The 25,445-nt window shown below is 44.6% G+C and overlaps 2 protein-coding genes across 16 annotated transcripts in view; one reads left to right on the plus strand and one right to left on the minus strand.

Annotated features, from left to right (window-relative positions):
* DNAH11 (dynein axonemal heavy chain 11) overlaps window positions 1-15,503 on the plus strand; it is a 372,548-nt gene extending 357,045 nt beyond the window's left edge. For 11 of the 12 annotated variants that reach the window (XM_045052473.1, XM_045052471.1, XM_045052469.1 and 8 more), the window contains one exon: window positions 493-1,092. In XM_045052473.1, coding sequence (XP_044908408.1) covers window positions 493-740 — 248 coding nt within the window. In that variant the 3' untranslated portion in view covers window positions 741-1,092. Of the gene's footprint in view, window positions 1-492; window positions 1,093-14,369 lie in introns of those variants that run through there. The other variant, XM_045052472.1, reaches the window with a different exon arrangement.
* CDCA7L (cell division cycle associated 7 like) overlaps window positions 423-25,445 on the minus strand; it is a 38,896-nt gene continuing 13,873 nt past the window's right edge. For 2 of the 4 annotated variants that reach the window (XM_023250433.2, XM_023250432.2), the window contains exons 2-10: window positions 17,483-17,623; window positions 12,104-12,241; window positions 7,940-8,308; window positions 5,845-5,916; window positions 5,559-5,729; window positions 4,772-4,897; window positions 3,117-3,266; window positions 2,102-2,238; window positions 423-1,589 (exon numbers count right to left, since the gene is read on the minus strand). In XM_023250433.2, coding sequence (XP_023106201.1) covers window positions 1,559-1,589; window positions 2,102-2,238; window positions 3,117-3,266; window positions 4,772-4,897; window positions 5,559-5,729; window positions 5,845-5,916; window positions 7,940-8,308; window positions 12,104-12,241; window positions 17,483-17,623 — 1,335 coding nt within the window. In that variant the 3' untranslated portion in view covers window positions 423-1,558. The remainder of the gene's footprint in view (window positions 1,590-2,101; window positions 2,239-3,116; window positions 3,267-4,771; window positions 4,898-5,558; window positions 5,730-5,844; window positions 5,917-7,939; window positions 8,309-12,103; window positions 12,242-17,482; window positions 17,624-25,445) is intronic. The other 2 variants (XM_019825597.3, XM_019825596.3) reach the window with 2 other exon arrangements.

Below are 25,445 nucleotides of genomic sequence, written 5' to 3' on the forward strand. Positions count from 1 at the left end.
GGCACGTAGGGTGATGGCTGTCACTTCAATCTGCATCTGTTTCTAGTGTTAAATTACCTGTGGCATTAAGACCTACACTAAAAAGATTGTGAAGCGATTAAAAACTGTCACTTCACTCTGACATTTTACTACAAGATTTCTTTAAGCCCTTAAGATGCCAGTGTATGCGAATCTCTAATGTGGGTGGGTGAGAGGAAAGGCATTCATTTTGAAGAATTCAATTTTCTAAAGAGAGGGCAAACTCATTTGCTTTATTGTGCCTGAATTCTTGGAGAGTGTGTTTTCAAACAAGGTTGAGATCTTTTGAATTCAAATTAGTTCATTTTTCAAAGGAAAGTTTAGACGTGGAACCCTGAGCCCTGCCGCCAGTGTTTCTGTGGCACCCCTTAACCTCCCACACCAGTAAGGAAGCCGACAAGCAGTAACGACAAAACTGAACATTTATTGCTTCCAACACACCACACTGTTGCAATCCTTGTGTTTGTGCTATAGGTGCCAGATGGGACACACAGTCAGGAACCATTGCTGATGCCTGCCTCAAGGAGTTAACATCTGTGATGCCGGTTATCTTTGCAAAAGCCATACCCACAGACAGACAGGAAACTAAACACACCTATGAATGCCCGGTGTACAAAACCAAAATGAGGGGCCCAACCTACGTGTGGACCTTCAGATTGAAAAGCAAAGACAAGGCGGCCAAATGGGTCCTGGCAGGCGTGGCCCTGCTGCTGGAAGCCTGAGATGGCCCTCAGGCTCGGACAACACGGGCCTTGGCCGGGGGGGCCGCACACATTAATTTACTGAGAGCCATAAAACAAACTCCAGCTTCTGGAATTTTTAAGTAACTTACATGTGCGTTAATTTTGCTTAAACACCGTCCTTAACGGTCTCCCCATCAGAAAGTGGGATTTGAGTTCTTGCACATAAACAAAATCTTTTTAAATTAAAAAAACCTAGAAGCCCCTGACCTCAGGCAGCAGGTGAATCCTGAAGGAAGAGGCAGACGGTCCTGCCGGCCAGCAGTGTCCCCAGGCCTCCAGTGTCGGTAACGTGACAGGTGACTTTTAATAAAAATAAAACTCTAGTACTCAAGATCTATGGGTTAATTGCACTTTGTAATTTAAGAGAACATTCTTTCTTTAACATAAATTTCCAATGACCCAGAGAAGCACTAACTACCTGGTCTGAACTGTGGTCACTGCCTGGGAGGTAAAGATCAAGGCACCAAACAGTGTCAAAGGCAAGAGCTGCTTACGCAACGTTTGCCCTGGAACTTACCTGGACTTTAACTCCACCCCATTTAAGCTGTGTTTTTGTCATATGCAGATGCTTTTAAAACCACTCACTACGCATAGGGGCCCGTGGATATATGTAAATAGATTCCTCTGCTTTGCCGTCTTCCTGAGAAACCTTTTCAAGCATATAAACAATCTTAAAAAAATAGTATTTAGATCTACAAACAACTTCTGTATAAAAACACAACTGGAAGAAATCGTAGGCACCGGTGGGATGGCATATGTTGCTAGAGTTCTTTACGGTGAGGTGGCTGGTTTTGTTCTTAATCATCCTCCACCAGCTGCTTCTGTAAGCTGAGGAAAAGAAGGGAGGCGTCAGTGTGATGGGTATGGAGACGAACACAAAGCCGGGTTCTAGGCTCGAGTGCACAGCCCAGCCCCGCTGCGGCAGGCCTGCCCTGACTTTTTGGCCAGGCAGCGGGAGCCACGGGCCTCACTCCCGCACGCCAAACCACACTGCAGAATCCCAACGCAGCTTCCTCAGCCCTGGAAAGCAGTAACCGTGTCGGCCATGCCCTTTGCCCCAACCTCTCCCCTCAGCCTGCTTGCCTCTATTTCTGTTTTACACAATGAGGGAGGAACTGGGGATACAGGCAGTGCCAAAGCTGAAGATCCTAGCAAAGGAGGGAAACGTTCCAATAAGGAACACATCAGCCCTGAGCTGCTCTAATGCAAGCAGCTAGGGAATGGATGGCACTCAAGATGGTTTTTAAGCATCTGCCCGAAATAGGGCAACCACTCCCGCCTCCACGGTCTCCCCGGTTGGAGCTGGAGATGACAGCCTCCATTTGTGACCTGTGACTTACCTCTCCAGGTATTCCTTAACATTATTGTAACCGTAAAACTTGGCTAGGTGAATGAGGATCCCTGTGGCACAGCGGCCATCACGCTTGCGACAGTAACTGCAATTGCAGATCCCACGGCAGGGAGGACACATCCAATCCTGGAAGAGCAGTTTCCCGTTACCTACATTGTGCTCAAGCCCGGCTCACTTGGTCTCTCCTCCAACCTTCAGTCACAGGATACTTCTAGTATATGGCACAGGGAGACTAAACGAGTCTCCTCCCCATGATTCAAAAGGCCCAGAGAGGTTGACCACCCAGGGTCCCACGTGTGGAGAAACACAGAAAATTAGACGCCTGCTTCAAACTGTGGAGGTTTTAGGAGTACAAAAGAGCAGCGAGATGGACGTGTGAATTCTAGCTCTTCTACTTCCTAAACCACATAACCGGAGTCGTGGTCTATATTCATCTGCAAAATGGGGACAGTGATTTACCCCATGACCGCTGTGAAAGAGGTCACACGGCAGGGGTCAAGTAAGAGCACAGACTCGGGCCAGACTGCCTAGGTTCAAGCGGATACATACTAACCATACTATTATCTCACTTCAAGGAGGGAACTGAGGACCTGGGAGGTTATATACTCGACTTCATAAATTTAAATGACTTAGTAACAACTGCAAGTCGACTGTGTTAGGAAAACACCTTAGACGACAGCCAGGCACACAGTGACACACACCTGTTCCCTGGCCTCGCCTGAGGTAAGCCATGCTGCTGGAGGAAAGCCACACAGGTTCACCTGACAGACCATAACGGTAGGAAAGCAAGGCTTGGACCCTGGAAAACCCAGTCATCTCTTCTGCCCTATGGGTCAGCTTGCTCTCTTTCCAGAAGGAAACCCTTTTTTTTCCTCTGGAGTGTCGAGGGGTAGACCGAGCTCTGCAGCTACAGGTCCCCGATCATAAAGGGTCCTGAGAGCCCCATCCATCTCAGCTTGCTTCTCTTTGCCAGTGCAATTCACAAGTGCGCACACCGTTCCTACCGGGTCCAGCAGCGCAGATCTCACGTCCTCCCCGTAGCGATTCCGCAGGCACGGCCCACAGAACTGTCCTCGGACCCCACCGCAGCCCTGGTTCCGACACACCGTCTTGGTGTCGATGGTCTTCTGCCTGCACTGATGGCAAGTGTTGCCCTGAGGGAGGAAGGCGGTGGGTGGGTGAACGCGGGACTTACAGGGCAAAGCGCACAAGCCCACATGCTGTCTATGTATGTTCAATAGGGCGTGAAGAGGCCCCGCAGCGAGCAGCACCACTTCTCTGGTCCAAACCACAGGGAAACCTATTAGAGCAAGTAAGAGCAGGGCACCTAGAAGAAATGAGATGGCCAGAGAGGCCAGCAGAAAGACAGGAGAGGAAGAGCCCACAGAGGGTGACAGGGGCCCAAGTGGCCCTGAGCCCACGGCAGCCACATTTGGCTCTGGCCCAGCTTCCGGTGATCTGGATCTTTTCAGTATAAAATTTCCCGGTGTTAAAATGTTGGCAATTACATTAAAAACATTTTAATACTGGGGCGCCTGGGTGGCGCAGTCGGTTAAGCGTCCGACTTCAGCCAGGTCACGATCTCGCGGTCCGTGAGTTCGAGCCCCGCGTCAGGCTCTGGGCTGATGGCTCAGAGCCTGGAGCCTGTTTCCGATTCTGTGTCTCCCTCTCTCTCTGCCCCTCCCCCGTTCATGCTCTGTCTCTCTCTGTCCCAAAAATAAATAAACGTTGGAAAAAAAAAAAAAACATTTTAATATTGCCTTAATGGGACACTGCCTCATTTAAAAAATGATGCATAACACCACAAAGCCTCCCTCCAAATCACTGTTTAAAAGAAATTTTAACTCATTTCCTACCAACCACAGATACTGTCAAACTTTTGTTACTATGGTCTGTTCATCAAAAAGCACAAACACAGTATTTTTTTTCTTCTATGTTTAAAATAAACACCGGGGGGGGGAGGGGGGGGCGCCTGGGTGGCTCAGTCGGTTGAGCGTCCGACTTCGGCTCAGGTCATGATCTCACAGTTTGTGGGTTCGAGCCCCGCATCGGGCTCTGTGCTGACAGCTCAAAGCCTGGAACCTGCTTCAGATTCTGGGTCTCCCTCTCTCTCTCTGCCCCTCCCCCGCTCACACTCTCTCTCTCAAAAATAAACATTAAGAAAAAATTTTTTTAAATAAACACCAGGGATACCTGGGTGGCTCAGTCAGTTAAGCATCTGACTTTGGCTCAGGTCATCATCTCAGTTTGTGAGCTCAAAGCCCCACATCAGGCTCTGTGCTGCCAGCTCAGAGCATGGAACCTGCTTCAGATTCTGCTTGCACTCTCTCTCTCAAAAATAAACGTTAAAAAAAATTTTCTTTAAATAAACACCATATAAATATTTAAAATGTTAACTATTATCAATACGTTCTTCCAAACTATATGCCTACCTCCCCACAACTCATGTGCATCCCCCAGAGACCTCTCCTGAGGAGAATTCCCGCAGGAAGCCAACTCGCTCCACCCAGTTACAGTTGGTCCTCCCAGTCACAAGGGAGGCGGCCTGAGGGTCTAAGCCCAGATGCAGTTTAAAAACAATGCAGGATTTCTAATACCAGTTCCTTGGACTCCCAGTTAGAATCACAATCGTGCAAATTATTCATCATACAGAATTTACCAGAACTTTATCGTAGATTTTATCTCGAACGGTGATGGCAACATTTTCTAAGTCCTCTTCAGTGATATCCTCCACCGGCCGAAAGGAAGATACACGGTGACGCCGTCTATACCCCTGGCATTTCCCCTGCAAGATGAGCCAAAGCAGAACCTGGTGTGAGATGTTCTGATTAAAAAACATGCATAAAAATTTCACATTCTCAGAGCTCCAGTACCATAAATGTTAACTCTGTCCCTCTCCGATTTCCCTGGAATCATCTACTGAGCTGCCACCACAGACACAGTGCCAAACCTCCTGCACGGCAAGGTGGTCCAACAATAAAGGAGCAGCTCAGGTTTTACCTGATCAACAAGTCACCAGCCGTGAACCCTGTAAGGACAGAGACGAGAACCACGACGGATGGCCAAACCTGCCAACGGGAAGGGTTGTTTCTCGCTCTAGCCCAAAAGCACTTAGAATGCCCCCTTCCTAAAACTCAAAAGGGCTAGGAGGAATCACTGCCCTTTCCCACAGCCAAAACCCCAGGGCAACCTGGCACCACTGACAGGCCTTTCGTGCCCCCCGTGAAGATGAAGTAGAGGGTCCTAACCCTGGAGCAGCTCCTCTGCTCTACTCAGGTCAAGGCCTTTCTCCAGCCTACAGCCTAAATGGGGGTGAGGGTTCTTCTCAAAGTGTGGTCCCGGCAACACCAGCTCCACCTGGGAACCTGGTAGAAATGCCCATGCTCAACTGCTGCATACTTATTGCTTAGACAGACAATAATATGTTTATGGTGCTGAGAAAATACCCCGCTAATTGTCTTCCTTCTCCTGAAACTGTAAAACTCTTCTGCAAATTTGGCAGCGGAGACAGTGAAGTTCTCCAGGGCAAATTTCTCGGGAGGCCGCGCACTCCGGGTGGGGTTAGTGCGTCTTGTGATCTGTCCCTCGGAGAAAGCCCGCCTCACTGTTCTCTTCTTCTGAAAGCAAGAGCACAGACGTTTGCAACCGGGTGCTTTCTTGAATAAAAGCCATCTGGCAACAGATTATGTTCATCAGTATTGGAGTAAGTAATTATAAAGGAGTTCTACTTACAGAGGCTGAGTTTGGGGTTCGTACTGGGAAGAAATCCGGCATTGAGTTCAGTTCTGCCAATAACTGAGCCAGCTGAAGTTCAGAACAAAAGAAAGGACCGTACATCAATATTGCCATGCCGAGTTTGTCTAACGCCTTATCCCAAGTCTTCAGTTTTGCCAACAGTAAAAACTTGACTAAAGTAGTTCATGTGGGATCTCAACAGTTGTATTTTTTAACCTCATATGTAAACACGTTTTTTAAAGTTTATTTTGACAGAGAGAGAGAGAGACTGCGTGGAGGAAGGGCAGAGAGAGAATCCCAAGTAGGATCTGAGCTGTTAGCACAGAGCCCGACACAGGGCTCAATCCCACAAACCGTGAAATCATAACCTGAGCCAAGATCAAGAGTCAGGTGCTTAACTGACTGAGCCACCCAGACACCACACGATTTTTATTTAATGTTTATTTTGAGAGAGAGAAGGCATATGCAAGTGAGGGGGGGAGGGGCAGAGAGACAAAGGGAGAGAGACTATCTCAAGGAGGCTCAGCACTGTCAGCGCACAGCCCGACACAGGACTTGATCCTAGGAACAGTGAGATCATGACCTGAGCCAAAACCAGGAGTCGGATCCTCAACCGACTGAGCCACCCAGGCATGCCAAGATTTTTATCTAATGAGATATTGATAGCATCCACAGAAATAAAATCTATGCCCATTCCTTATATACGAAAGCGTGACATGAAGAAGTGGTCCTTGGAATGATGAGACCAGGTGTATGAGGCTGGAATCCTGACATGGCCACTAATTCGCAGTGTGACCCTAGAACAGGTCACTGTGCACACCTAAAGCAAGTTTCATCGTGTTCAAAACAAAAGGCTCAACTAGATTGTTCTCACAGTTGTTTAGAGCTCCAAGAAAACTGTTTAATTTCTCATCACTAAGAATAACTTAATGGAAATATTCCCAAATAAACACCTAAGAATACCAAGTAACAGGTGATAATATTCCAGTCAATTAGGATTCTTATTTATATGAATGTTTAGGCATCATTAAAAAATCATGAACATTTATTTTAAAGATGCAGAGAGATGCAGTGCTAAAAATTTCCCTTAGCTAATAAGTATAAACAGGTCTTAGGATAAATTTCTCCCACAAATAGGTTTTATGTAACTTTTTTTAATTAAAAACAAATTTTTTAAGTGTATTTACTTTTGAGAGAGAGAGACAAGAGACAGAGCATGAGCAGGGGAGGGGCAGAGAGAGAGAGAGGGGAAACACAGAATCTGAAGCAGGCTCCAGCCTCTGAGCTATCACCACAGAGCCCACTGCGGGGCTCAAACCTATGAACCGTGAGATCATGACCTGAGCCGAAGTTGGACTTAACTGACACAGCCACCCAGGTGCCGTGCCCCTAGGCTATTTTCTTAAATAACTTATTAGACGTGTAAGATTGCAAACAAAGCATCATTATATTATGCTTTTTAAAAAGAAATTATTACAAATATACCAAAATGCTAAAGTGATTGAGCGGCAGAATTTTATTAATTCTGTATATGCAAAATTACGAAGCAAACAACAGTTACTGACCAAATACAGAAAAACCAAATACACGTAACCAAGATTTTACCTTGTATCATTATTCATTCCACTGAAGACTTAAGTGGTAACGTGACTCAAAACTGTTCAGTGTGTTTTAATACCTAGGCCTCTTTCATTCTCTCATATGATGTCTTGAAACCCCAGTGGATCATCAAAGAAGAAAGATTCCTGTTGAAAGCCCCCGCCTAAACTGCACCTTGCAACTCTCAAAGTGGGCTTCTCTTTTTATCTTTAGTTTCTTTGTGCTGGGAACCGGCCAAGTGCTCAACCCTCTCCTGTCCAATACCACCAGGAACCAGGGCTAAAAATGGTCCTGGGAGTCTCTGTTCCCAAACCAGAGCTCACCAGGTAGTAACTGGTTGGCCTTCAGGAACAGAGAAAGGACACATAAGAACAGAGCACATGTCCTGACAGAAGCCCAGACGACAGCAGCTATGAGGGCAGCTCCGTGAGCCTCCGTGGTCGCGAAGCAGGGCTCAGTGCCAGCTCCTAGACCACCCGCCGCCAGGCCTTACCATGGCTTTGTTCTCCTTGATGTTCATGGTCCTTTTCAGCAGCGCATCCGAGCTCTCCTGGCCCTCATCCCTGGAGTCATCCTCAGATTCAGACACCGAATCTTCCCTTTCCTTCCCCTGTCTGCAGCTTCTCTTTCTTCCAAGAATTGCTTTTTTATTGTCCTGTAAGCGTTTGCTAGGAAATAGCGGCTCAGAAGAACTGTCATCAGATTTTTTTGCCAGTTTCTTGGTGGGGAATTGAAAGGCTACTCGAAGACCAATACTGCTTCTCCTCGGCCTGCTTCTCCTGGGTGTAGCCTTTTCTTCTTCATCCTCTTCTTCACTCGCTGAAGACACCTTACCAGCATCGCTCAAATCTGACTCCACAAGCTGACAAAATGAAAGGGCAAAGACGATGTTTTGTGACTGACCTTCAAAAGCACATCGCTTAAAAACACTCTGCCATTAAAGAAAAAAATGAGTAGAAGAAAGCCTCCCCTCCCTATTAATTAGTTCCCTCTGGTCCATTAAGTGCTCAGGTGGTCTGCTGATGACTATGGTCCCAGGGCAGGCTCTCCACCACTGCCTGGGGATCCGGCCACAGCCACCAGCAGACTGTTCCCTTCCCAGCACGGGCTGGAAGCCATGCTCTCACGGACGGGGCTCCTCCACTGTGGAACATATGGAAGCCAAGTAGTATGAGGCAAAGCCAAAGAAAAGGCTATGTATGGCCTAAGAGTTATCCTCACACAGATGGAGTGCTAAGGGAAAACATACTGACGATTCTGCCCTGAACAGCAGGAACAGGACAGCTGACTTCACCTCAGCGAGGTGTCGGAGGAGCAAGCAGATGACTGGCCACTGGGGTTGGTGAGGGAGTCTCATCCCCAAGACATGATGGGCCCTCACGCCAAGGGACGTCCCCTCCCCTTTTCTGCAACCAGTAGAGCCACAGGGTGAAATCGAGGCAGACCCTCTGTGGCTTTGCTGGGAAACACCCGTTCCATCAGCTCAAGAAACTCCTGCCCCAAATTTTTGGATTCCGCTTGGAATAGGCTTCTGGCATGAACACGAAATTGAGATTGACACACGAGAGCACAGTAAGAACAGAAGGCAATGGCCGGTGATATTACCCAGGAGACGGCGGGTGACACCTCAAATACAAGGGGGCCCTTAGCAATGGCAAAGATGGGCTTGAACATCGAGACCCAGACCACCTGCTGGGGATCCTTCCTTTACCACGTGCTGGAAAAGTTTAGTCTGACAGCCTCTGTCAGGGACTGCACAACAGGCCGCTGTGAGGAGAGCAGGGAACCACAGCATGATGGGCTTGGGACTGAGGGAAATGACTCTGCTTCCTCCTCAGTGATCAGCCCCCACGTTCTAGCTGGATGCAAATTAGAAATAAGGCAGAGGAAGGAAAGAAAACTGCAGGTAATTTCCAAATCTTGGTGTTTTGTATCAATCCACAACAAACCAAGTAGAGAAATGAGACTATGGCTAACTGGTTTTTTTTTGTTTTTGTTTTTTGTTTTTTTATGTATCCTGAACTTTCTACATTAGTAGCTTTGGAATTTGAAACAGTGGGATTGAAGGAATCTAGTTTTAGGAAGACATTGTTGGGAGAACTTCAGAGCAAGGTGGTCTCAGATTGGCTTTATCTTCTTCATCATCTAACCAATATCTCTTTACTAAGGACTCTCTATAAGGGACTAAAGTGGACAAGAGCAAACTGGAAACACCAGTGGCGACTCAGACCACAGGACAAGAACACAGCTGTGGTTGCTGCACATACAGCTGTAAGACCACCCAACAAACACCCTGGCTAGTAATATCCTCTTATCGGAAAAGATGGTCTCACCAGTCTCCACTACAGTGGGCAGGAGGTTGGGGAGGGAGGCAATAATGTTTGCTTGCCCACTGAACTTTATTTTTAAATGTTTATCTTGAAAGAGATAGAGCGAGCACGAGCAGGGAAGGGAAGAGAGAGAGGCGGGGGGGGGGGGGGGGGGGGGAGAATTCCAAGCAGATTCCACACTGTCAGTGCAGAGCCCAACATGGGGCTTGACCTCGTGACGGATCATGACGGAGCCAAAATCAAAGAGTCGGACGTGCAGCCGACGGAGCAACCCAGGTGACTCTGCTCACTGAAATTTAAAATAAAATTTGCAGGGGCACTTGGGTGGCTCTGTCAGTTACATGTCTGACTCCTGATTGTGGCTCGGGTCATGATCTCATGGTTTGTGGGTTTGGGCCCCGCATCGGGCCCTGTGCTGACAGTGTGGAGCCTGCTTGGGTTTCTCTCTCTCTCTCTCTGCCCCTCCACTGCTCACACTCTCTCTCTCTCTCTCTCTCTCAAAGTAAGTAAACATTTTTTAAAAAGTAAAAAATAAATAAGTAAATAAAATAAAATAAAATCTGCAGGTGGACCTCCCCTAAGCTATGAGTTAACATCAGTCAACAGAACATGTCACCATCCATACCCCAAATATACGGCCAGTGAAAAGAAAAAAGACTTCTGGGGTAGTTCACTTCCCCGTGCTGGGAACACAAATTCTTTGAATAACCTGACATCGCTTAACTAAAAAATCAGAAGGAAAACAAGTCTCTAAGAGTACGGGATACCCATTAGGGTTTGGAAAGATCTTAGTGTCCTGCTGTCCAGAACACATCAACTGCCTTACCAGCAGCTTCCGTTTTGAAGGCCAAAGGAGGGCTTGGGGACTAGGCTGGCAGAGCTCTGTGTTGCTCTTCCTGGTGACGGGGTTGGGGGATCAACATCAAACAAGCCAGCCTACCATTAGGGCTTTCAGGCCTTAAGATCCCCCCAGGAAAAGTTGAGCGGCATAGCAAACCAATAGTTACAGCTTATTTAAATTTCTACACAAGTTCCACACCAGATTCTGCTGCTTAGGAGCTTCTGAACATCAAGAGGCTTTACCTCTATCCTTTATCTTCATACCCAAGAAGGAAGTGGTGTAATGATTTTGGGGGAGAAAGGTATGCTCTTTTTCAGTTAATGGAAAACATTTTTATGTCTGAAAAAAACCCAAAGGTTTTAAGTTTCGCTTTTTGTTTAAAATTTTTTAATGTTTATTTTTAGAGAGTGTGTATGTGTTTGTGTGTATGTGTGAGAGAGAGCAAGCGAGTGAGCTCAAGCAGGGATGGGGGAGGGGCAGAGAGAAAGGGAGATACAGAATCCCAACTATCAGCACAGAGCCCCCACACAGGGCTCGAACTCACAGACTGTGAGATCATGACCTGAGCTGAAGTCAGACGCTTAACCAGCTGAGCCACCCAGGTACCCCCCAAAGGTTGTTCTTTAAAGGTACCTTGAGATTCAAATACTAGTTGGCAATAAACTGGCCTAAACATATGGAGTAAAGGAAAAATCAACAAGTCTCTTGAAGGTCAAGTGCTAAGAGATTTCCCTCAGGAATCTGACAAGCCCAGGTCTTCTTTATCATTTAAAGAGCACGTCAGCATCCAAATCAAGAACGCGCAAGTAAAGCTCTAAGTTTGTGCCACAGCTAAATTTTTGCCACATTAACTCCAAACCTAAGAACATGACTCCGCACACAACAAGAAATGACTTTAAGGAAATTGCTACCCCCAGACAGACTGTCCTCTTTTCAGAGAAAAGATATTCAAGAAAGTGTGAAATAAATTCTTTTGGAAGGGCAATAAGGGAAACTGAGGTAAGTCTCCCCAAACTCCAAAGGTATCAAAGAAAGACAACTGGATTTTCTCTCAGAGAATAATGGATTGGTGGACTGGGGATTAGCCTTGGAATACCAACTTTTATATTTTATTAACTGAGTTTTAAGATAAACATGCGGGGGCGGGGGGTGCCTGGGGGGTGCAGTCGGTTAAGCAGCCGACTCTTGATCTCAGCTCATTATCTCAGTTTGTGAGTTCAAGCCCCACCTTGTGCTCTGTGTTGATGGTGTGGAGCCTGCTTGGGATTCTGTCTCTCCTCTGTGCCCCTCCCCACATGTGTGCTCACTCTTGCGTGCGTGCTCACACCTTCTCTCTCTCTCTCCAAATAAGTAAACTTAAAAAAAAATTAAGATAAACATGTAAGAAGAAGTCATTCATTTGCCAAGTGACTTCTTACAAGTGAAAATTCAGAAACAAGACTGAAAAATATTACAACCCACACTCCCTCGTGTTGATAATTATTACCATTACTTCTGGGTTACTGTTTACATTCAGATCATTCTGTGTAAATCCTTCAAATTCTTCCGTTTCTGAGTCAGTGTCCTCTATAAAAATTCTTCTTAGCTCTTCCGTGAAGTATTTAGAATGGAAACGCACATCCTGCTAAATTAAAAACACACATATGTCATAAAGGAAAAAGAACAGAGGTTACCAGGGGGGTCGGGGACAATGAGGAGTTGTTTAACGGGTAGAGTTTCTGTTTGAGATGATGAGAACGTTCTGGATAACAGTTGACAGACGCACAACAGTGTGCATGTACTTAATGGCACTTAGCATCTTGCTTGCAAGAAACTGGGCACTTGCCTGCACTTAAAAAATGGTGAAATGGTAAATTTCACATTATGTGTATTTTACCACAATAACAACACATACATATACATACACATTTGCTACAGCTTACGAAAACGGAATAATCTGAAACAGCTGAACAACTTGAAACGATAAACAGCATTATTTCAAAAAGTCAGAATGGCCAGGGGCTCCGTCAGCTTCTTGTGTGACTGGGGAGCGCTGATAGAATTCCGTTTCTCCCGCCAGGGCTGCCCATCGGGAAGGTCTGCTCACACAGAGCCAAACACACACGGGAAGGAGCCATGAGGAGAAGGCCTGGCTCCCTCCCACATGCTGGCCTTCCTTCCTAGCAGCCATCCAAATCCACGTCCTCCGAGTTGGTGAGCATGCCTCCCTTCCAGAGAGGGCAAGTTTCTCTGCAGGAAGGGGCCAGCGCCTCTCACGCCCCTTCCCGCCCACGGCTTTGCTCCATCACCACCCACCAGAAGGGGTGATGGGAGCGTCAATCTTCCCAACTCCCAGGAGAGCCCCTCCTGCAGGAGACACAAGGCCAGCAACCTCCAAGAGGTAGCAAGTGAGCAGACAGAAAGATGCTCTAAGACTTTTAAAAAGGAAAGACATTTTCCAAGGACTCTTTCGGTCTTTAGAAGCCATAAAAGGAAAAATACTCTCTAGCTCTCTAAATGGAAAAATAGCTCTCTAAATGGCTGTCTTGAAAGAAAAGAGGGAAAAGACAGACCTGCAGTGCAGAAAGGAGACCCACAAACCAGCCTCCTCCAAGCTGGCAACCAGGGCTGAAGTCCGTGTCCCCAGTTGCCTCTGACGTCTCTTCCTCCCACACCCGATATAGCAATGACCCCTCATCACACCACATTTAGTTGGGAGAATCTTGATCTCCCCCCACTGCCTCTCTCTGACTTTAATTATACACTTCTTCAGATCAGATAATCTCTGGAGAAAAATAGATATAATAGATGAGTGGAAAAATGTACAGGGGGAAAGAGAAAGAAATGCCTATATCCAGCATTTTTTTAAGTTTAAATGTCTGCTATGAATTATTACGGGTAATTGGAGTGAGTGTGCTTGGAGCTAAATTACTTTGTTCCTTTGTTGATAGCTATGGTGCAGCTGCTTGAAAAAAAAAAAAAAAATACAAACACAAAAGGGAAGTTTCTTTAAAGTGAAATTCAAATTGTGTTTAAGGAAGACCAAAGTCAACATTGCTACATACTGTGTGCAAGTTCATGCAGCTTCTCTCGGCTGGTTACCATGGATCGGGAAAGTGTGGGCTCAGGGTGGTGAAGCAACAGGCCTGGGTTTATTATTAAAAAGAATGGTGCATAGCTGGCTCCAAGGAAACCCACCGTGAACCTGCCACCTCCAAGGGTAGATAATATCCTGCTCACAGAGCCAGCTGGCCTCTGCAGGCTGTGTTCGGGCAATGGGGTCTATGTGTACATTTATCATACACCCACAGTCCCTGCCTAGGGCCCAGAGAGAACAGGTCACATCCTAGAACAGCAAGTTTCAACCGTCTGGTCCTCTGGCTCTCTTTAGCCTTTGAGCTGGCCTCAGAGGGAAGTGGTCGGCCTGAGAGAAATCAATACCTTTGGTGATGAGTTCTAACAGAGAAAAACAACTTAGCCACAGTCCTAAACCAAGGCCTCTGCTTTTCTTCTCCTTATTCCACAAGATATTAAAAAAACCCTGTTTTTTAAGGGGAGTCTGTATGAAGTAAAATATCCACTCCACATTCTGGCTGCAATCCTGGTTACAACCCTCACACAGCTCTTGGTTCTGCAGCACGTGATCCTTTACAATCAATACCAGGCGGTATGTTCTGCATCTTGGTCACCCGTGTTTATGTACCACAATCAGGGACGTAACGAAGTAACAGATAAGAGGATCTGACAGAGTGCTTACATTTTTTATCTTGAAGCTCATGGGACGTGAAGAAACGGACTGGAAAACGACGGGGGCCTGAACCAGTTAGACCAGCATCCCACCTCAATTCTAGCCAATGGGCGCTCATTCACCAACAGGGGCTGAGCCCAGAGAACATGAGGGAAGGGACAACACAAGTACGCAGTCCAAGCCAGGAAAGCTGGAAAGCATCGTTCAAACATTGCAGAGGTTACAATTTAGTGCGGGAGTGAGACAGATCCACAAGTAACCATGGTGAGGACCAGAGTTGTAAGGAAGATGCAACATGGCACACAGAAAGAAAGAAAACCCAGTAAAACTCAGGAAGCAGCAGCATCTAGACTGGATCTGAACCGAGGTAGAGTCTAGAAAACGGAGGACACGCAAGCAGAAGGCACAGCATGGACCAGCGTGTACAAAGGGCAGACCAGTGCACGATGAGGGCGTCCACGCAGTTTTGTGTCTACGGCACCATGTAGGGGCAGGGAGAGGGAAGAGGCTGAGAGGTGATGCTCCCAGGTTTGAAACACCCCGGCTCAGACATTTTTCAGATGTGGGCGCTTAGACAATCACTTCACTGCCCTGAGCTTCAGTTTCATCCCCTGTGAGATAGGGATAATAACAAAACCCACACTGTCCCAGGGAGGTACACGAATTAAATGCAACTGTATGAAAAGCACACGGTCACGGGCCATCTAAGGCACACTGGCGACAGACTCGGCAGGGGTGGGCAGGACGGACAGGATGGGCAAGCTTGACGGCACAAAAGTAGCAGCAGTCACAGTATCAAAAGCAGCTGTTGTGGCTTTTTGTTTTAAATTTTGAGTGGAGCGGACACAGAATGTTACATTACCTCTAGGTGTACAATATTATACATTATGCTAGGCTCACAAGTGTAGCTACCATCTGTCAACATACAACTCCATTACAGTGTCACTGACTGTATTCCCTAAGCTGTGCCTTTTATTGCCCTGACTTATTAGCTCCAAAACTGGAAGCCTAGTTCTCCTTCTCCCCTTCACCCATTTTGCCCATCTCCCCAGTTCCCTCCTTGCTGACAACTTTGTTCTCTGTACTTATAGGTCTGATTTTTGCTTTTTAATTTTTAGATGCCACCTGAGTGAAGTCATAGGGTATCTGTCTTTCTCAGTCTCACTTATCTCACTTAGCATGATACACTCTAGGTCCATCCATGTTGTTGCAAAAGGCAACTATCTCATCCTTTTTATGGCTGCATAATATTCCATCATATACATTTTCAGCATTTTCTTTATCCATTCTTCTTCTGATGGACACTTAGGCTGCTTCCCTATCTCATCATCAGGAAAATGCAAATCAAAACCACAATGAGGTGTCACCATACACCTCTCAGAATGGCCAACACAAAAAGACAAGAACTCAACTGTTGGTGAGGATGTGGAACCCTCATGCACTGTTGCTAGGAACGCAAACTGTTGCGGCCACTGTGGAAAAACAGTATGGAGGTTCCTAAAAAAATTAAAAATAGAAATACCATATGATCCACTAATTCCACTACTGGATACTTACCCAAAGAAAATAAAAATGCTAATTTGAAAGCCTTATGTTTACTGCAGCATTATTTACTGTAGCCAAGATATGCAAGCTGCTTTGTTTCTTAATGCCTACAGCACTGCTGGGCTCTAGGCAAAGCCCATCACCCACACCCTGCACTGCTCAGAATGCTCCTCCTGGTGGATCTACAGGCTCTCCCCTCCCCCACTGCCTGACTGTGTTCAGATGGAGAGACTACTGGCTTCTGAATAAGGCCATGATCATGACCAGAGCTCAGTTCTGTAACTGAAGTAAAGGCTATGAGGACCCTGGGAGCCGAAGGGAGGAGAAAGGGAAGGGATGAAGGACAGCAACATGGCAGAAGATTCAGAGACTCCTGCAAGGGAGCTGGGGAGATGGGAGAGGAGAAGGAGGGGTCAAGAACACCAAAGATAAGGATAGGAATGAGGAAGACAAAGGGACAACCAGGGAAGGGAAAATGGTGAGTGTGAGATCTCCCTTGATCAAGGCTGGTCCAACTGGCACTCAGGTTACATGTGGGGCTGGAGAGAAGGCAAGTCATTGAGAACTTGGAGGTAATGGCTGAAAGCAGGCCAACCCCTAGGTCACGAAAAGGAAAGGTCTGGACACAAAATCCTGAAGAACATCCACATATGGGGACAGGAAATAGAGATGACCACAAAGAATGAATGACGTGAGAGAGAGGAAGAAACCTGGGGAGTGGAAGCAGGTGGCTGGTGGGTCAAATGCTACGGAGACATCAAGGAAAGCGAGGACCACAGACACCAGGGAGGCTACTGAACCCGAGAAAGACCAGCTCCCACAGAGGCCACAACACACACAGGCAGCCGAGTGACGAAGCAGGCACTACCCCTATGTAATTAACTGCTTCTCCTCCTGTACTTGCCCAGTTGAAGCAAGGCAGGTTTAATTTACAGCCTTTTAAGACAGGCTATGGTCCAGGGAGGATGAGGAATTTTGAGAGCCACAATGAACTCCGAAGTAAGTGCCACAGAAGGCTAGCTATTTTGACTGGCCATGCTGCTGCTAAGGCACAATATAAACCTCCAGGAATCCAACTCTCAGAGAAATGCAACTTGTGTTTGCCAGAGATCTAAGTAATTAAAGAAAGAATAACGTTCTCCCCAGCACGTCCAGGAGTGAGGTGCCGGAAGAACCACGCCGCAGGAGCACAGAAACACAAATGTCTCATGGTAAGTAACCACATGTTCCTGCACTGCAGTGTGGACTGTCGCTACGTGGACCCAGCCCTCTCCTGCCAGCCATGTGGGAGCACTCAGAATACAGCCTCAACACAGGCTGCAGCCCCGAGGTTGCAAAGAAAATGGCTCAGATGTGAGGCCCCTTTTATTAAAAAAAAAAAAAAAAAAAAAAAATTACTGTACACAGAAAGGACTTAAAGAGTAGAAGTGATGTAGGAATGCTCACCGGTTCTTGAAATATGAAGGCATAATGCTTCAAAAATGCTCAACCATCAACTGCTATCACCAATCTCAGACCACACTCAAAAGAATACCCAAACCAAGATCCAGGCTTCCAGAAGGCCACACCTGTCAGAAAAGGAAGCATCCGTACCTGTTTCCCTGGCTCCAGAGAGTCAAAACTATCACAGCTCTCCTCTGATGAGAAGGTTTCCATGGGAACATCATCTTGGAAACCGACAAACTCTTCATCATCACTGGGGGCGTTAAAGATGTCAGCCACTTCTTTAGGGATCTGTTTTGGATTGAAAAAAGAAGAAGCATAAAACCAGGGGCTGGGTTCACTTAGGGAAATTTCCTAGACAGGAGTAGTAATTAGCATCTCCTAGCTCTAGCTCCATCAATCTGCCATGGTCGCCCAGAAGACCCCAGTAACCGAGCAAAATGTGCTTCAGTTGATACCTCAGGGCAACAAAAGAAGAGGGGGAACGGAGAACAAAACTGTTCTTTTTCAAATTCTAGAGATCTATCCCATCTTACAGAGAATGTCAAGGCCATAGCTAGATAGATGCTGTTTTTGACCTCTTCACGAAAAAAATAAGGAAACCATCATTGGTTTCTGAGAAACCACAATCTATTTGTCTCCTACACTGGATCTGTCTTTAAATGTCATCCATGTAAAAAACATTACGTAAGATAATTACTAAGCTCCTCTTTTCTTCATTTCCACCTATAGCTCTTTAATTTTTCTGTTCCTTTTGTCATCTGCTGATTCAGATGTGAAAATTCACACCATAAAGTAAGCAGATTTACTCCTTTTCTATATTCTCAATCAAGTACTTCTAGAATTAATCCCAAGAGAATTTAAACCGTATTATGGGCAATTATCCCAAGAAAGAATGTTGTCAGCACACTTGATCTAACAAGTATGTATTTGCTGAGAGCTCCTGTTCGTATGTTGACTGCCTATTTGTTCCCAACTCATGATTTTGAAAAAAATTCAAAGCCACAGGAAGGTGAAGGAACAGTACAAACATCCATATATTCTTCACCTGGAGCCCCATTTGCTTGTTTTCTCTTTCAACAAACATCAGGTGGAACCATAGGCATTAGCTAGTATTTCACTGTTTGTGACCTAGAAAAACAGCCATTTCGCATGAGCCAACTCAATCCATGTATATTCAAAGTAAGTTGCAGAAAACATACTAATTCACCCTAAAATACTTTAGGACACATCTCCCGAGCATAAAAACATTCTCCTATACAGCCCCAAAACTACAATCACACCTAAATAATATTAACTCCATAATATCATTTACTACAAGTTCATATTTAAATATCTACAACTGTCGCCAAAATGTCTTTAGTAATTTTGGGGGGACAAAGGGGATCCATTCAACCAGATATCGTGCATTGTCTTCGTTTTTTTAGGACACTGTTTTTCGTTGCTTTTCATAACACTGACATTATTTAAATAGCCTAGGACGACTGCCTCGTAGAATGTCATACATCCTAAGCTTATGTGATTGATTCCTGATATATTTAAGATAAATACTGTTGACGATTCTACACAGATGCAATGCAAAAAGAGGCACAAAAATATCAGGTTATCCCCTAATAATCAGTGTTTTTTTTAACATAATTATAAAAATTTCCCAACATATTCTTAAGTAGGTAGAATGGTATAAGGAATACACACATGGACTCCCTAGCAATTATTTGCTCATGGCTCAATTTGATTCATCTGTAGCTCTACTCAAATGCCCTCCTTCCAAATCATTTTGAAGCAACTGCAGACATAGTATCATTTCACCCGGTATCATGGGCAAATACAGTCTCTGTTCTAGGTTCTGTTAACTTATTTTTGTAACTCACAGTTCATTTGTATCATGATTTGAATAGGGTCCAAATACACATCAATAGGTCGCTTAATACTTTTCGCAGGTGTCCTTTTTTTTCTTTTGGTAACTTACTTTTGAACAAACTGGGTCATCTGATTGTAGAGCCTGCAAGAGTCTGGAAGGCTGAAGTTTTGTTTGTTTGTTGCAGCTGCAAGATGATATTTACCAGACTCCCCTGTCCCTGTGGATTTCCTGTGATTTGGTAGTTGAAGTTATAAGCTCAGCAGATTCAAGTTCACTTCTTTCTGGGAAGATGATGACTATTTTGTAGGCATTGCTGCTGCTTTATTCAGAAAGCACAACGTGTCTGGCTGTCTGTTTTTTTAGTGGTGATGCTCTCTGATCAACAGGTGGGGGTAGGACGTGCCAGATTTCTCCTTAGCAAAAATACCTCTTCCCCTTTTTACTTAGTGAGAAATAAGTAGGGTGATAGTTGACATTCTGTGGATATCCTTCCCCTGATAACAATTCACTCAGTAGTTTCAGCAACCATTGATAAGTCTTACCTGAATCAATTACTACACACTAGGGGTTGCAAAAAGGTCATTTTCAAATTTGATTCATCCTTTATATACTAGCTGGCACTCTTCTGGAACACAAGATTCTGTCTCTTGCTGTCTCCCCCTCTTTCCCCTTCTCTCCCTCCCATGTAGATGCATGGAATTTTTTTTTATTCAACGTGTTATATAATCCACTACTGTCACCATTATTTCTGATGCTCAAATTGTCCTAAATTTGGCCACTGGGGGAGCTCCTTCAAGAGAGTTTCTATGTCCTTTTGACACAACCCTAATAGTCTGTGGGCACCTCCTTCCTTTGAGGCACAACTGTGCCAAGTGAGCCTTATACTTTCCCTGCCCAGACCTCGGATCAGCCATTTCTCCAAGGTGCACTGGCATTTAGAAATCAGATCTGACAACTCGGTGTGCTCCTTGCTGGTGAAGTTATCACTGCTTCTAAGCTCTTTGCCAGGACAGAGCAAGGATATTTTAAATATCCCAAATCACATGTTCATAATGACACCTTGAACTCAAATCCAGTACAGCAACTCCCCCATTATTATCTCCCTTCCCCCACAATGAAAACTCCAACTCTCAGGGCACCTGGGTGGCTCAGTTAAGCATCCAACTCTTATTTTTGGCTCAGGTCATGATCTCTGGATTTGTGAGTTCGAGCCCCGTGCAGAGCCTGCTCAGGATTCTCCCTCTCTCTGCCCCTCCCTCGCTCATGTTCTCATTGTCTCTCTCAAAAATAAATACTTAGAACTTTTTATTTTAAAAAAACCTCCAACTCTCAGTATTTCTCATGTACGTACCCACTTGCTTTATCTACAACACACAAAATAGTTTCCAACTTATACCACCAACACCACTACCAACAATAACCACCAACGACAATCGAGTTTCAGATTCCTTTGCAGTCCTTTGGATCCTTGGCATATAGTCCCAATACCTACTAGACCTCCGCCCTGAGATAACCTGCCCATCACTGAACTTGAGGATGCAAATGTACTTTACCTGTACTTCCCATTTCATCATATGAATATTAAAGAGGTGTCCTCAAGGCTGGAGATTTTTCATAAAATAATATGTATTGCTACAAGACATTCTTATATGAAACTGGCACTTAGAATTATTACAATAACTACGTCCGTGTGGAACCCTGAAATGGTCTCAGCATTCGGGCAGACACAGAAAGAGTTCTAGTAACAACAGCAAAACAAAAAACAAAACAAACAAAAAAAACACTGCCACATTTATGCTGAGAAGCTCCTCACAAAGCCTGACATGGTTCTTGGCAGAAAAATTAAAACTTTTCTTCAGGAGGTAAATTTAACAGTATTTGGCACCCTTATCTTTCTTTTCAAAGATACTTTTGTTAAGCCATCACAACCAATACACCAAAAAAAACTTGTAACTGGAGAAGCATAAAGTGTGTTAGATTTTAGGGAGTTTAGTCCCTAAAGTGGCAATGAAGGATCGTGACTGGTTCCAGTTAGCTTCCGTTTGACTTACCACCGTTCTATGAATCAGAGAGCTCCACTGGCTCAGAAGCTTATTTTGTTGTTGTTGTTAAATTCATTTATTTTGAGAGACAGCTGGAGAGGGGCACGGAGAAGGGGAGAGAGAGAATCTCAAGCAGACTCCTCACTCAACTCTGAGTCCAACACGGGACTAGATCCCAGGAACCAGGAGATCATGACCTGGGCTGAAACTACGAGTCAGATGCTTAACCAAGTAAGCCACCTAGGCGCCCCCAGAAGCCTGTTTTAACATAAAAGGTGAAAGAAGGAAGCGCATCCCATGTAATGATTTAACAGAAGCATCCGTAAGGAATGGAAAGGCTGGAAAGGCTGGCAATACGAGTAAATTTCTTCTGGCCACAACTGCATCAGCCCCGGGCTGTAGCGGCAGCACCCCCCAACCCTCGGCCCCCGCCCCATGCAAAGCCTATGTCGGCCCAATTCCTCCCTCTTCATCTAAGACTTCTGCATCTGCTCCAGAGGTACCATTAGGGCACTGTAATTACCAATTGGGAACAAAAGGAAAGAACACGCTTTCAAAAAAGCAAACACCAGTAGGCATTCTTGGGGCATTCAGGGCTCTGTTTCTTGCTGCCTAACTTCAAAAGGCATGAAGAGTTTCAGTCACAAGCTCTAGGATTTAGCAAAAATCTTCATAAGATACTCAAGTGTCTTCAATAAAAAATGCTATTTAACAGACTCGACAAAGAAATCAAGATTTCTACGCAATGCACCCGATAAAAGGTTCAACGGGACATCCTTCCTATGTGTGACCAGTTCAGCAATGGAACACAACATCAGGCCCAAGGATTGTCATCTTTCTGTGCAGCTCAGCAGCAATTCACTGACTGACAAGGATGCAGGGCACCCGGCACTCTCATAAGTGGGGGATGGAAATACCAAACGGTAGGGCCGCTTTGGAAAAACTATTTAGCAGCTTCTTATGAAATTAAACACTCTTAGCACATGATAGCATTCCTGCTCCTAGGTGTTTACCCAAATGAGATGAAAACATAGGTTTGCAAAACACTTGTAATCAGCAATTTTATTCCCAAACCCATAACAAATCCAAATCAGGTAGAAATGGATAAACAAAACGGGGGACAGAAATACCATGGAATACTGCCAGCAATAAAAAAAGAGTAAGTTACTGATAGACGCCATATGGATAAACCTCAAATGCATTAGGCCCAGTGAAAAAGGCTACATATTGTCTGATTCCACTTATGTGACATTTTGGAAAAGGCAAAACTATAGAAACAGAACACAGATCAATGGCTGCCTGAGGCTAGAGGTCAGAGGAAACTTTTGAGAGATGATAAAATCAATTGTGGCAGTGATTACACAAAAATCCATAGAACTGAATAAAAACGATTAATTTCATTGTATATAAATTAAGCCTTAGTCAGGAAAAAGGAAGAAAATTATGTAGAAACAGTGTAGACCTACAGATTTCCTAGACTTGGATCCTAGCACATAGAATTAAGATTTGGTAAGAAGAACACCACACATCAATGGGGAAAAGATGATGTCAGTCACTGATGATGGCAAAACTGCCTATCTGAGAAGAATAACCCAGTCTATTTTGCTTCTCTCTCGATACCACAAAGGAGAATATATGTAATGTGAACACACAGCTGGCCTCGGAATGGGGGAGACTTTAAGCACACATGTTAAGCAGATCAAAATGGAAAAGAGGGCACCTGGGTGGCTCTGTCTGTTGAGCATCCAACTCCTAATTTCAGCTCAGGTCATGATCCCAGGTCGTGGGTCCCAGAGCCCCACATCGGGCTCTGTGCTGAGAGTGGAGCCTACTTGGGATTCTCTCTCTCCCTCTGCCCCTCTCTCCTGCCTGTGTGCTCACTCTCTCTTTAAAATAAAAATATAAAGGGGCACCTGGGTGGCTCAATCAGTTGGGCGTCCAACTCTGGCTCAGGTCATGATCTCACCATCCGTGAGTTCGAGCCCCACATCGGGCTCTGTGCTGACAGCCTGGAGCCTGGAGCCTGCTTCAGATTCTGTATCTCCCTCTCTCTCTCCCCCTCCCCCACTCACACTCTGTCTCTCGCTCTCAAAAATAAAATTAAAACATAAACAAAAAGAAAAAAAAGGAAAAAAAAAGAATATAAAAATAAATTTTAAAAACTGGAAGAGTAGGATCATGGACCACTTAACAGTTTTAAACTTCTAAAAAGAAAAATGTTGCAAAGGAAAAAAAGTTGGGAGAAAAGATGTGCCACAAGTAGACAAATTACTAATGTTACGGAGAAGCTCATACAAAATGGTATGTTCCAAGAGTCACACAGATAAAATAGGTAAAACAAAGAAAATCCACTAAAAAGGAACAGAGAAGAGGCTAAAAACGTTATTTTAAAAGTCTTCAACCTCCCTAAGTGATGAAAGCAACAGAAGTTAAGAGAAGTTAAGACAAGTGTCCTTCTCAACCAGCAACTGTGTCATTTAAGGGCACCCTCGACGAAGGGGAGAGTACGCCTGGACAAACACCCTCACACAGAACTAAGGAGAGAACAAATGGGATTCAGGTTTCGAAACAGAAATTTGGTCATATACATCTAAAACAGGGTAGTTAAAAAAAAACAAACAAACATACATACATACAGTGAGATTCAAAGACTTCCAGAAAATACGGTTAAACTCAGAGTGACAGGAGTATATGAACTATTAATAGCTAAGAGGATCATAAAGTCAAGGATTACCAAAGTGTGAGATGTCATCCATCAGTTGGAGGACCTCCCCTCATTCCAAAAGGCAGCAAAGTTCAGCCTACTTACTAAAGGGCACACAACTTGTTAATACCCCTACAAAAGACATCCCAAGCAAATGCAATTTTTCAATAAAATAACTACGTATTAGTTAGTATTCAGTATTTAATTCAATCAAAAAAAACCTGAACTTAAGAGGACACCAAAAACATGAGTAACAAAAGAAAAATAAACTGGTAAAGATGGACTTCATCAAAAGTAAAAACATCTATGTATCAAAGGACATTATTAAGAGAGTGAAAAGCAACCTACGGAATGGGGTAATAGCTGCAAATCATGTAAGCAGTAAGGCTCTAGCACTGAGAATAGATAAAGATCTCCTACAATGCAGCAACAAAAACCATCCAATCAAAAAATGTGCGGGGCACTTGGGTGGCTCAGCCAGTTAAGCATCCGACTTCGGCTCAGGTCATGATCTCACAGTTTCTGAGTTCAAGCCCCGTGTCAGGCTCTGCTCAGAGCCTGCTTGGGATTCTCTCTCTCCTTCTCTGCCCCTCCCCCACTGGTGCTTTCAAAATAAATAAAATAAACTTAAACAAAAAGACAAAGACAGAATACTGAAAGCAGCCAGAAAAAAGCAACTCATTACATATAAGGAGTCCTCCACAAGATAATCAGCTGATTGCTCAGCAGAAATCTTGAAGGTCAGGAGACAGTGGGATGACGTGTTTAAAGCACTGAAGGAAAAAACTTAGTTCTGTCAACTAAGAACTCTGTATCTGGCAAAAGTGTCCTTCAAAAATGAGGGAGAAATGAAGACATTACCAAATAAACAAAAGCTGAGGGAGTTCATTAGTACCAGACTTGCCTAACAAGAAAGCCTAAAGGGAGTCCTCTGAGATGAAATGAAAGGGAACCAGAGGGTAACTCAAAGCCATATGAAATATAAAGTTTTCAAGTAAAATATAAATACTGGTATTAATGTAAATTCAATCTGTAACCCCACTTTTTCTTTTCTACAGTATAAAAATGCACCTATGAATCTGTTAGTGGTGCACAAAGCATAAAGATGTAATCGGTGACATCAATAAAAGAGGGGGCAGAGCTGTATAGGAGTAGAGGTTTTGTATGCCAATGACAAATTGGTAGCAATCAAATTATTTTAATTAGAGAACGCTATATGTAACCCCTATGATAACACAGAGGAAAAAAAAATCTATAGAATACACACAAAAGAAAATGAAAGGGGAATCAAAATACACCATTACAAAGAAATCAACAAAACACAAAAGTAGGCACTAACAGAGGAAACAAGGGGCAAAAAAGCAATTAAAAAAAAAAAAAGAGAACAAAAGAAAACAAAATGGTACAAGTCCTTCCCTATGAGTGACCATTTTAAATGCAAACAGATTAGGGAGACTGGATGGCTCAGCTGGTTAAGCATTCAACTCTTGATTTCAGCTCAGGTCA

The sequence above is a fragment of the Felis catus genome, chromosome A2, assembly GCF_018350175.1.
Source record: "Felis catus isolate Fca126 chromosome A2, F.catus_Fca126_mat1.0, whole genome shotgun sequence".
Classification (NCBI taxonomy): Eukaryota; Metazoa; Chordata; class Mammalia; order Carnivora; family Felidae; genus Felis; species Felis catus.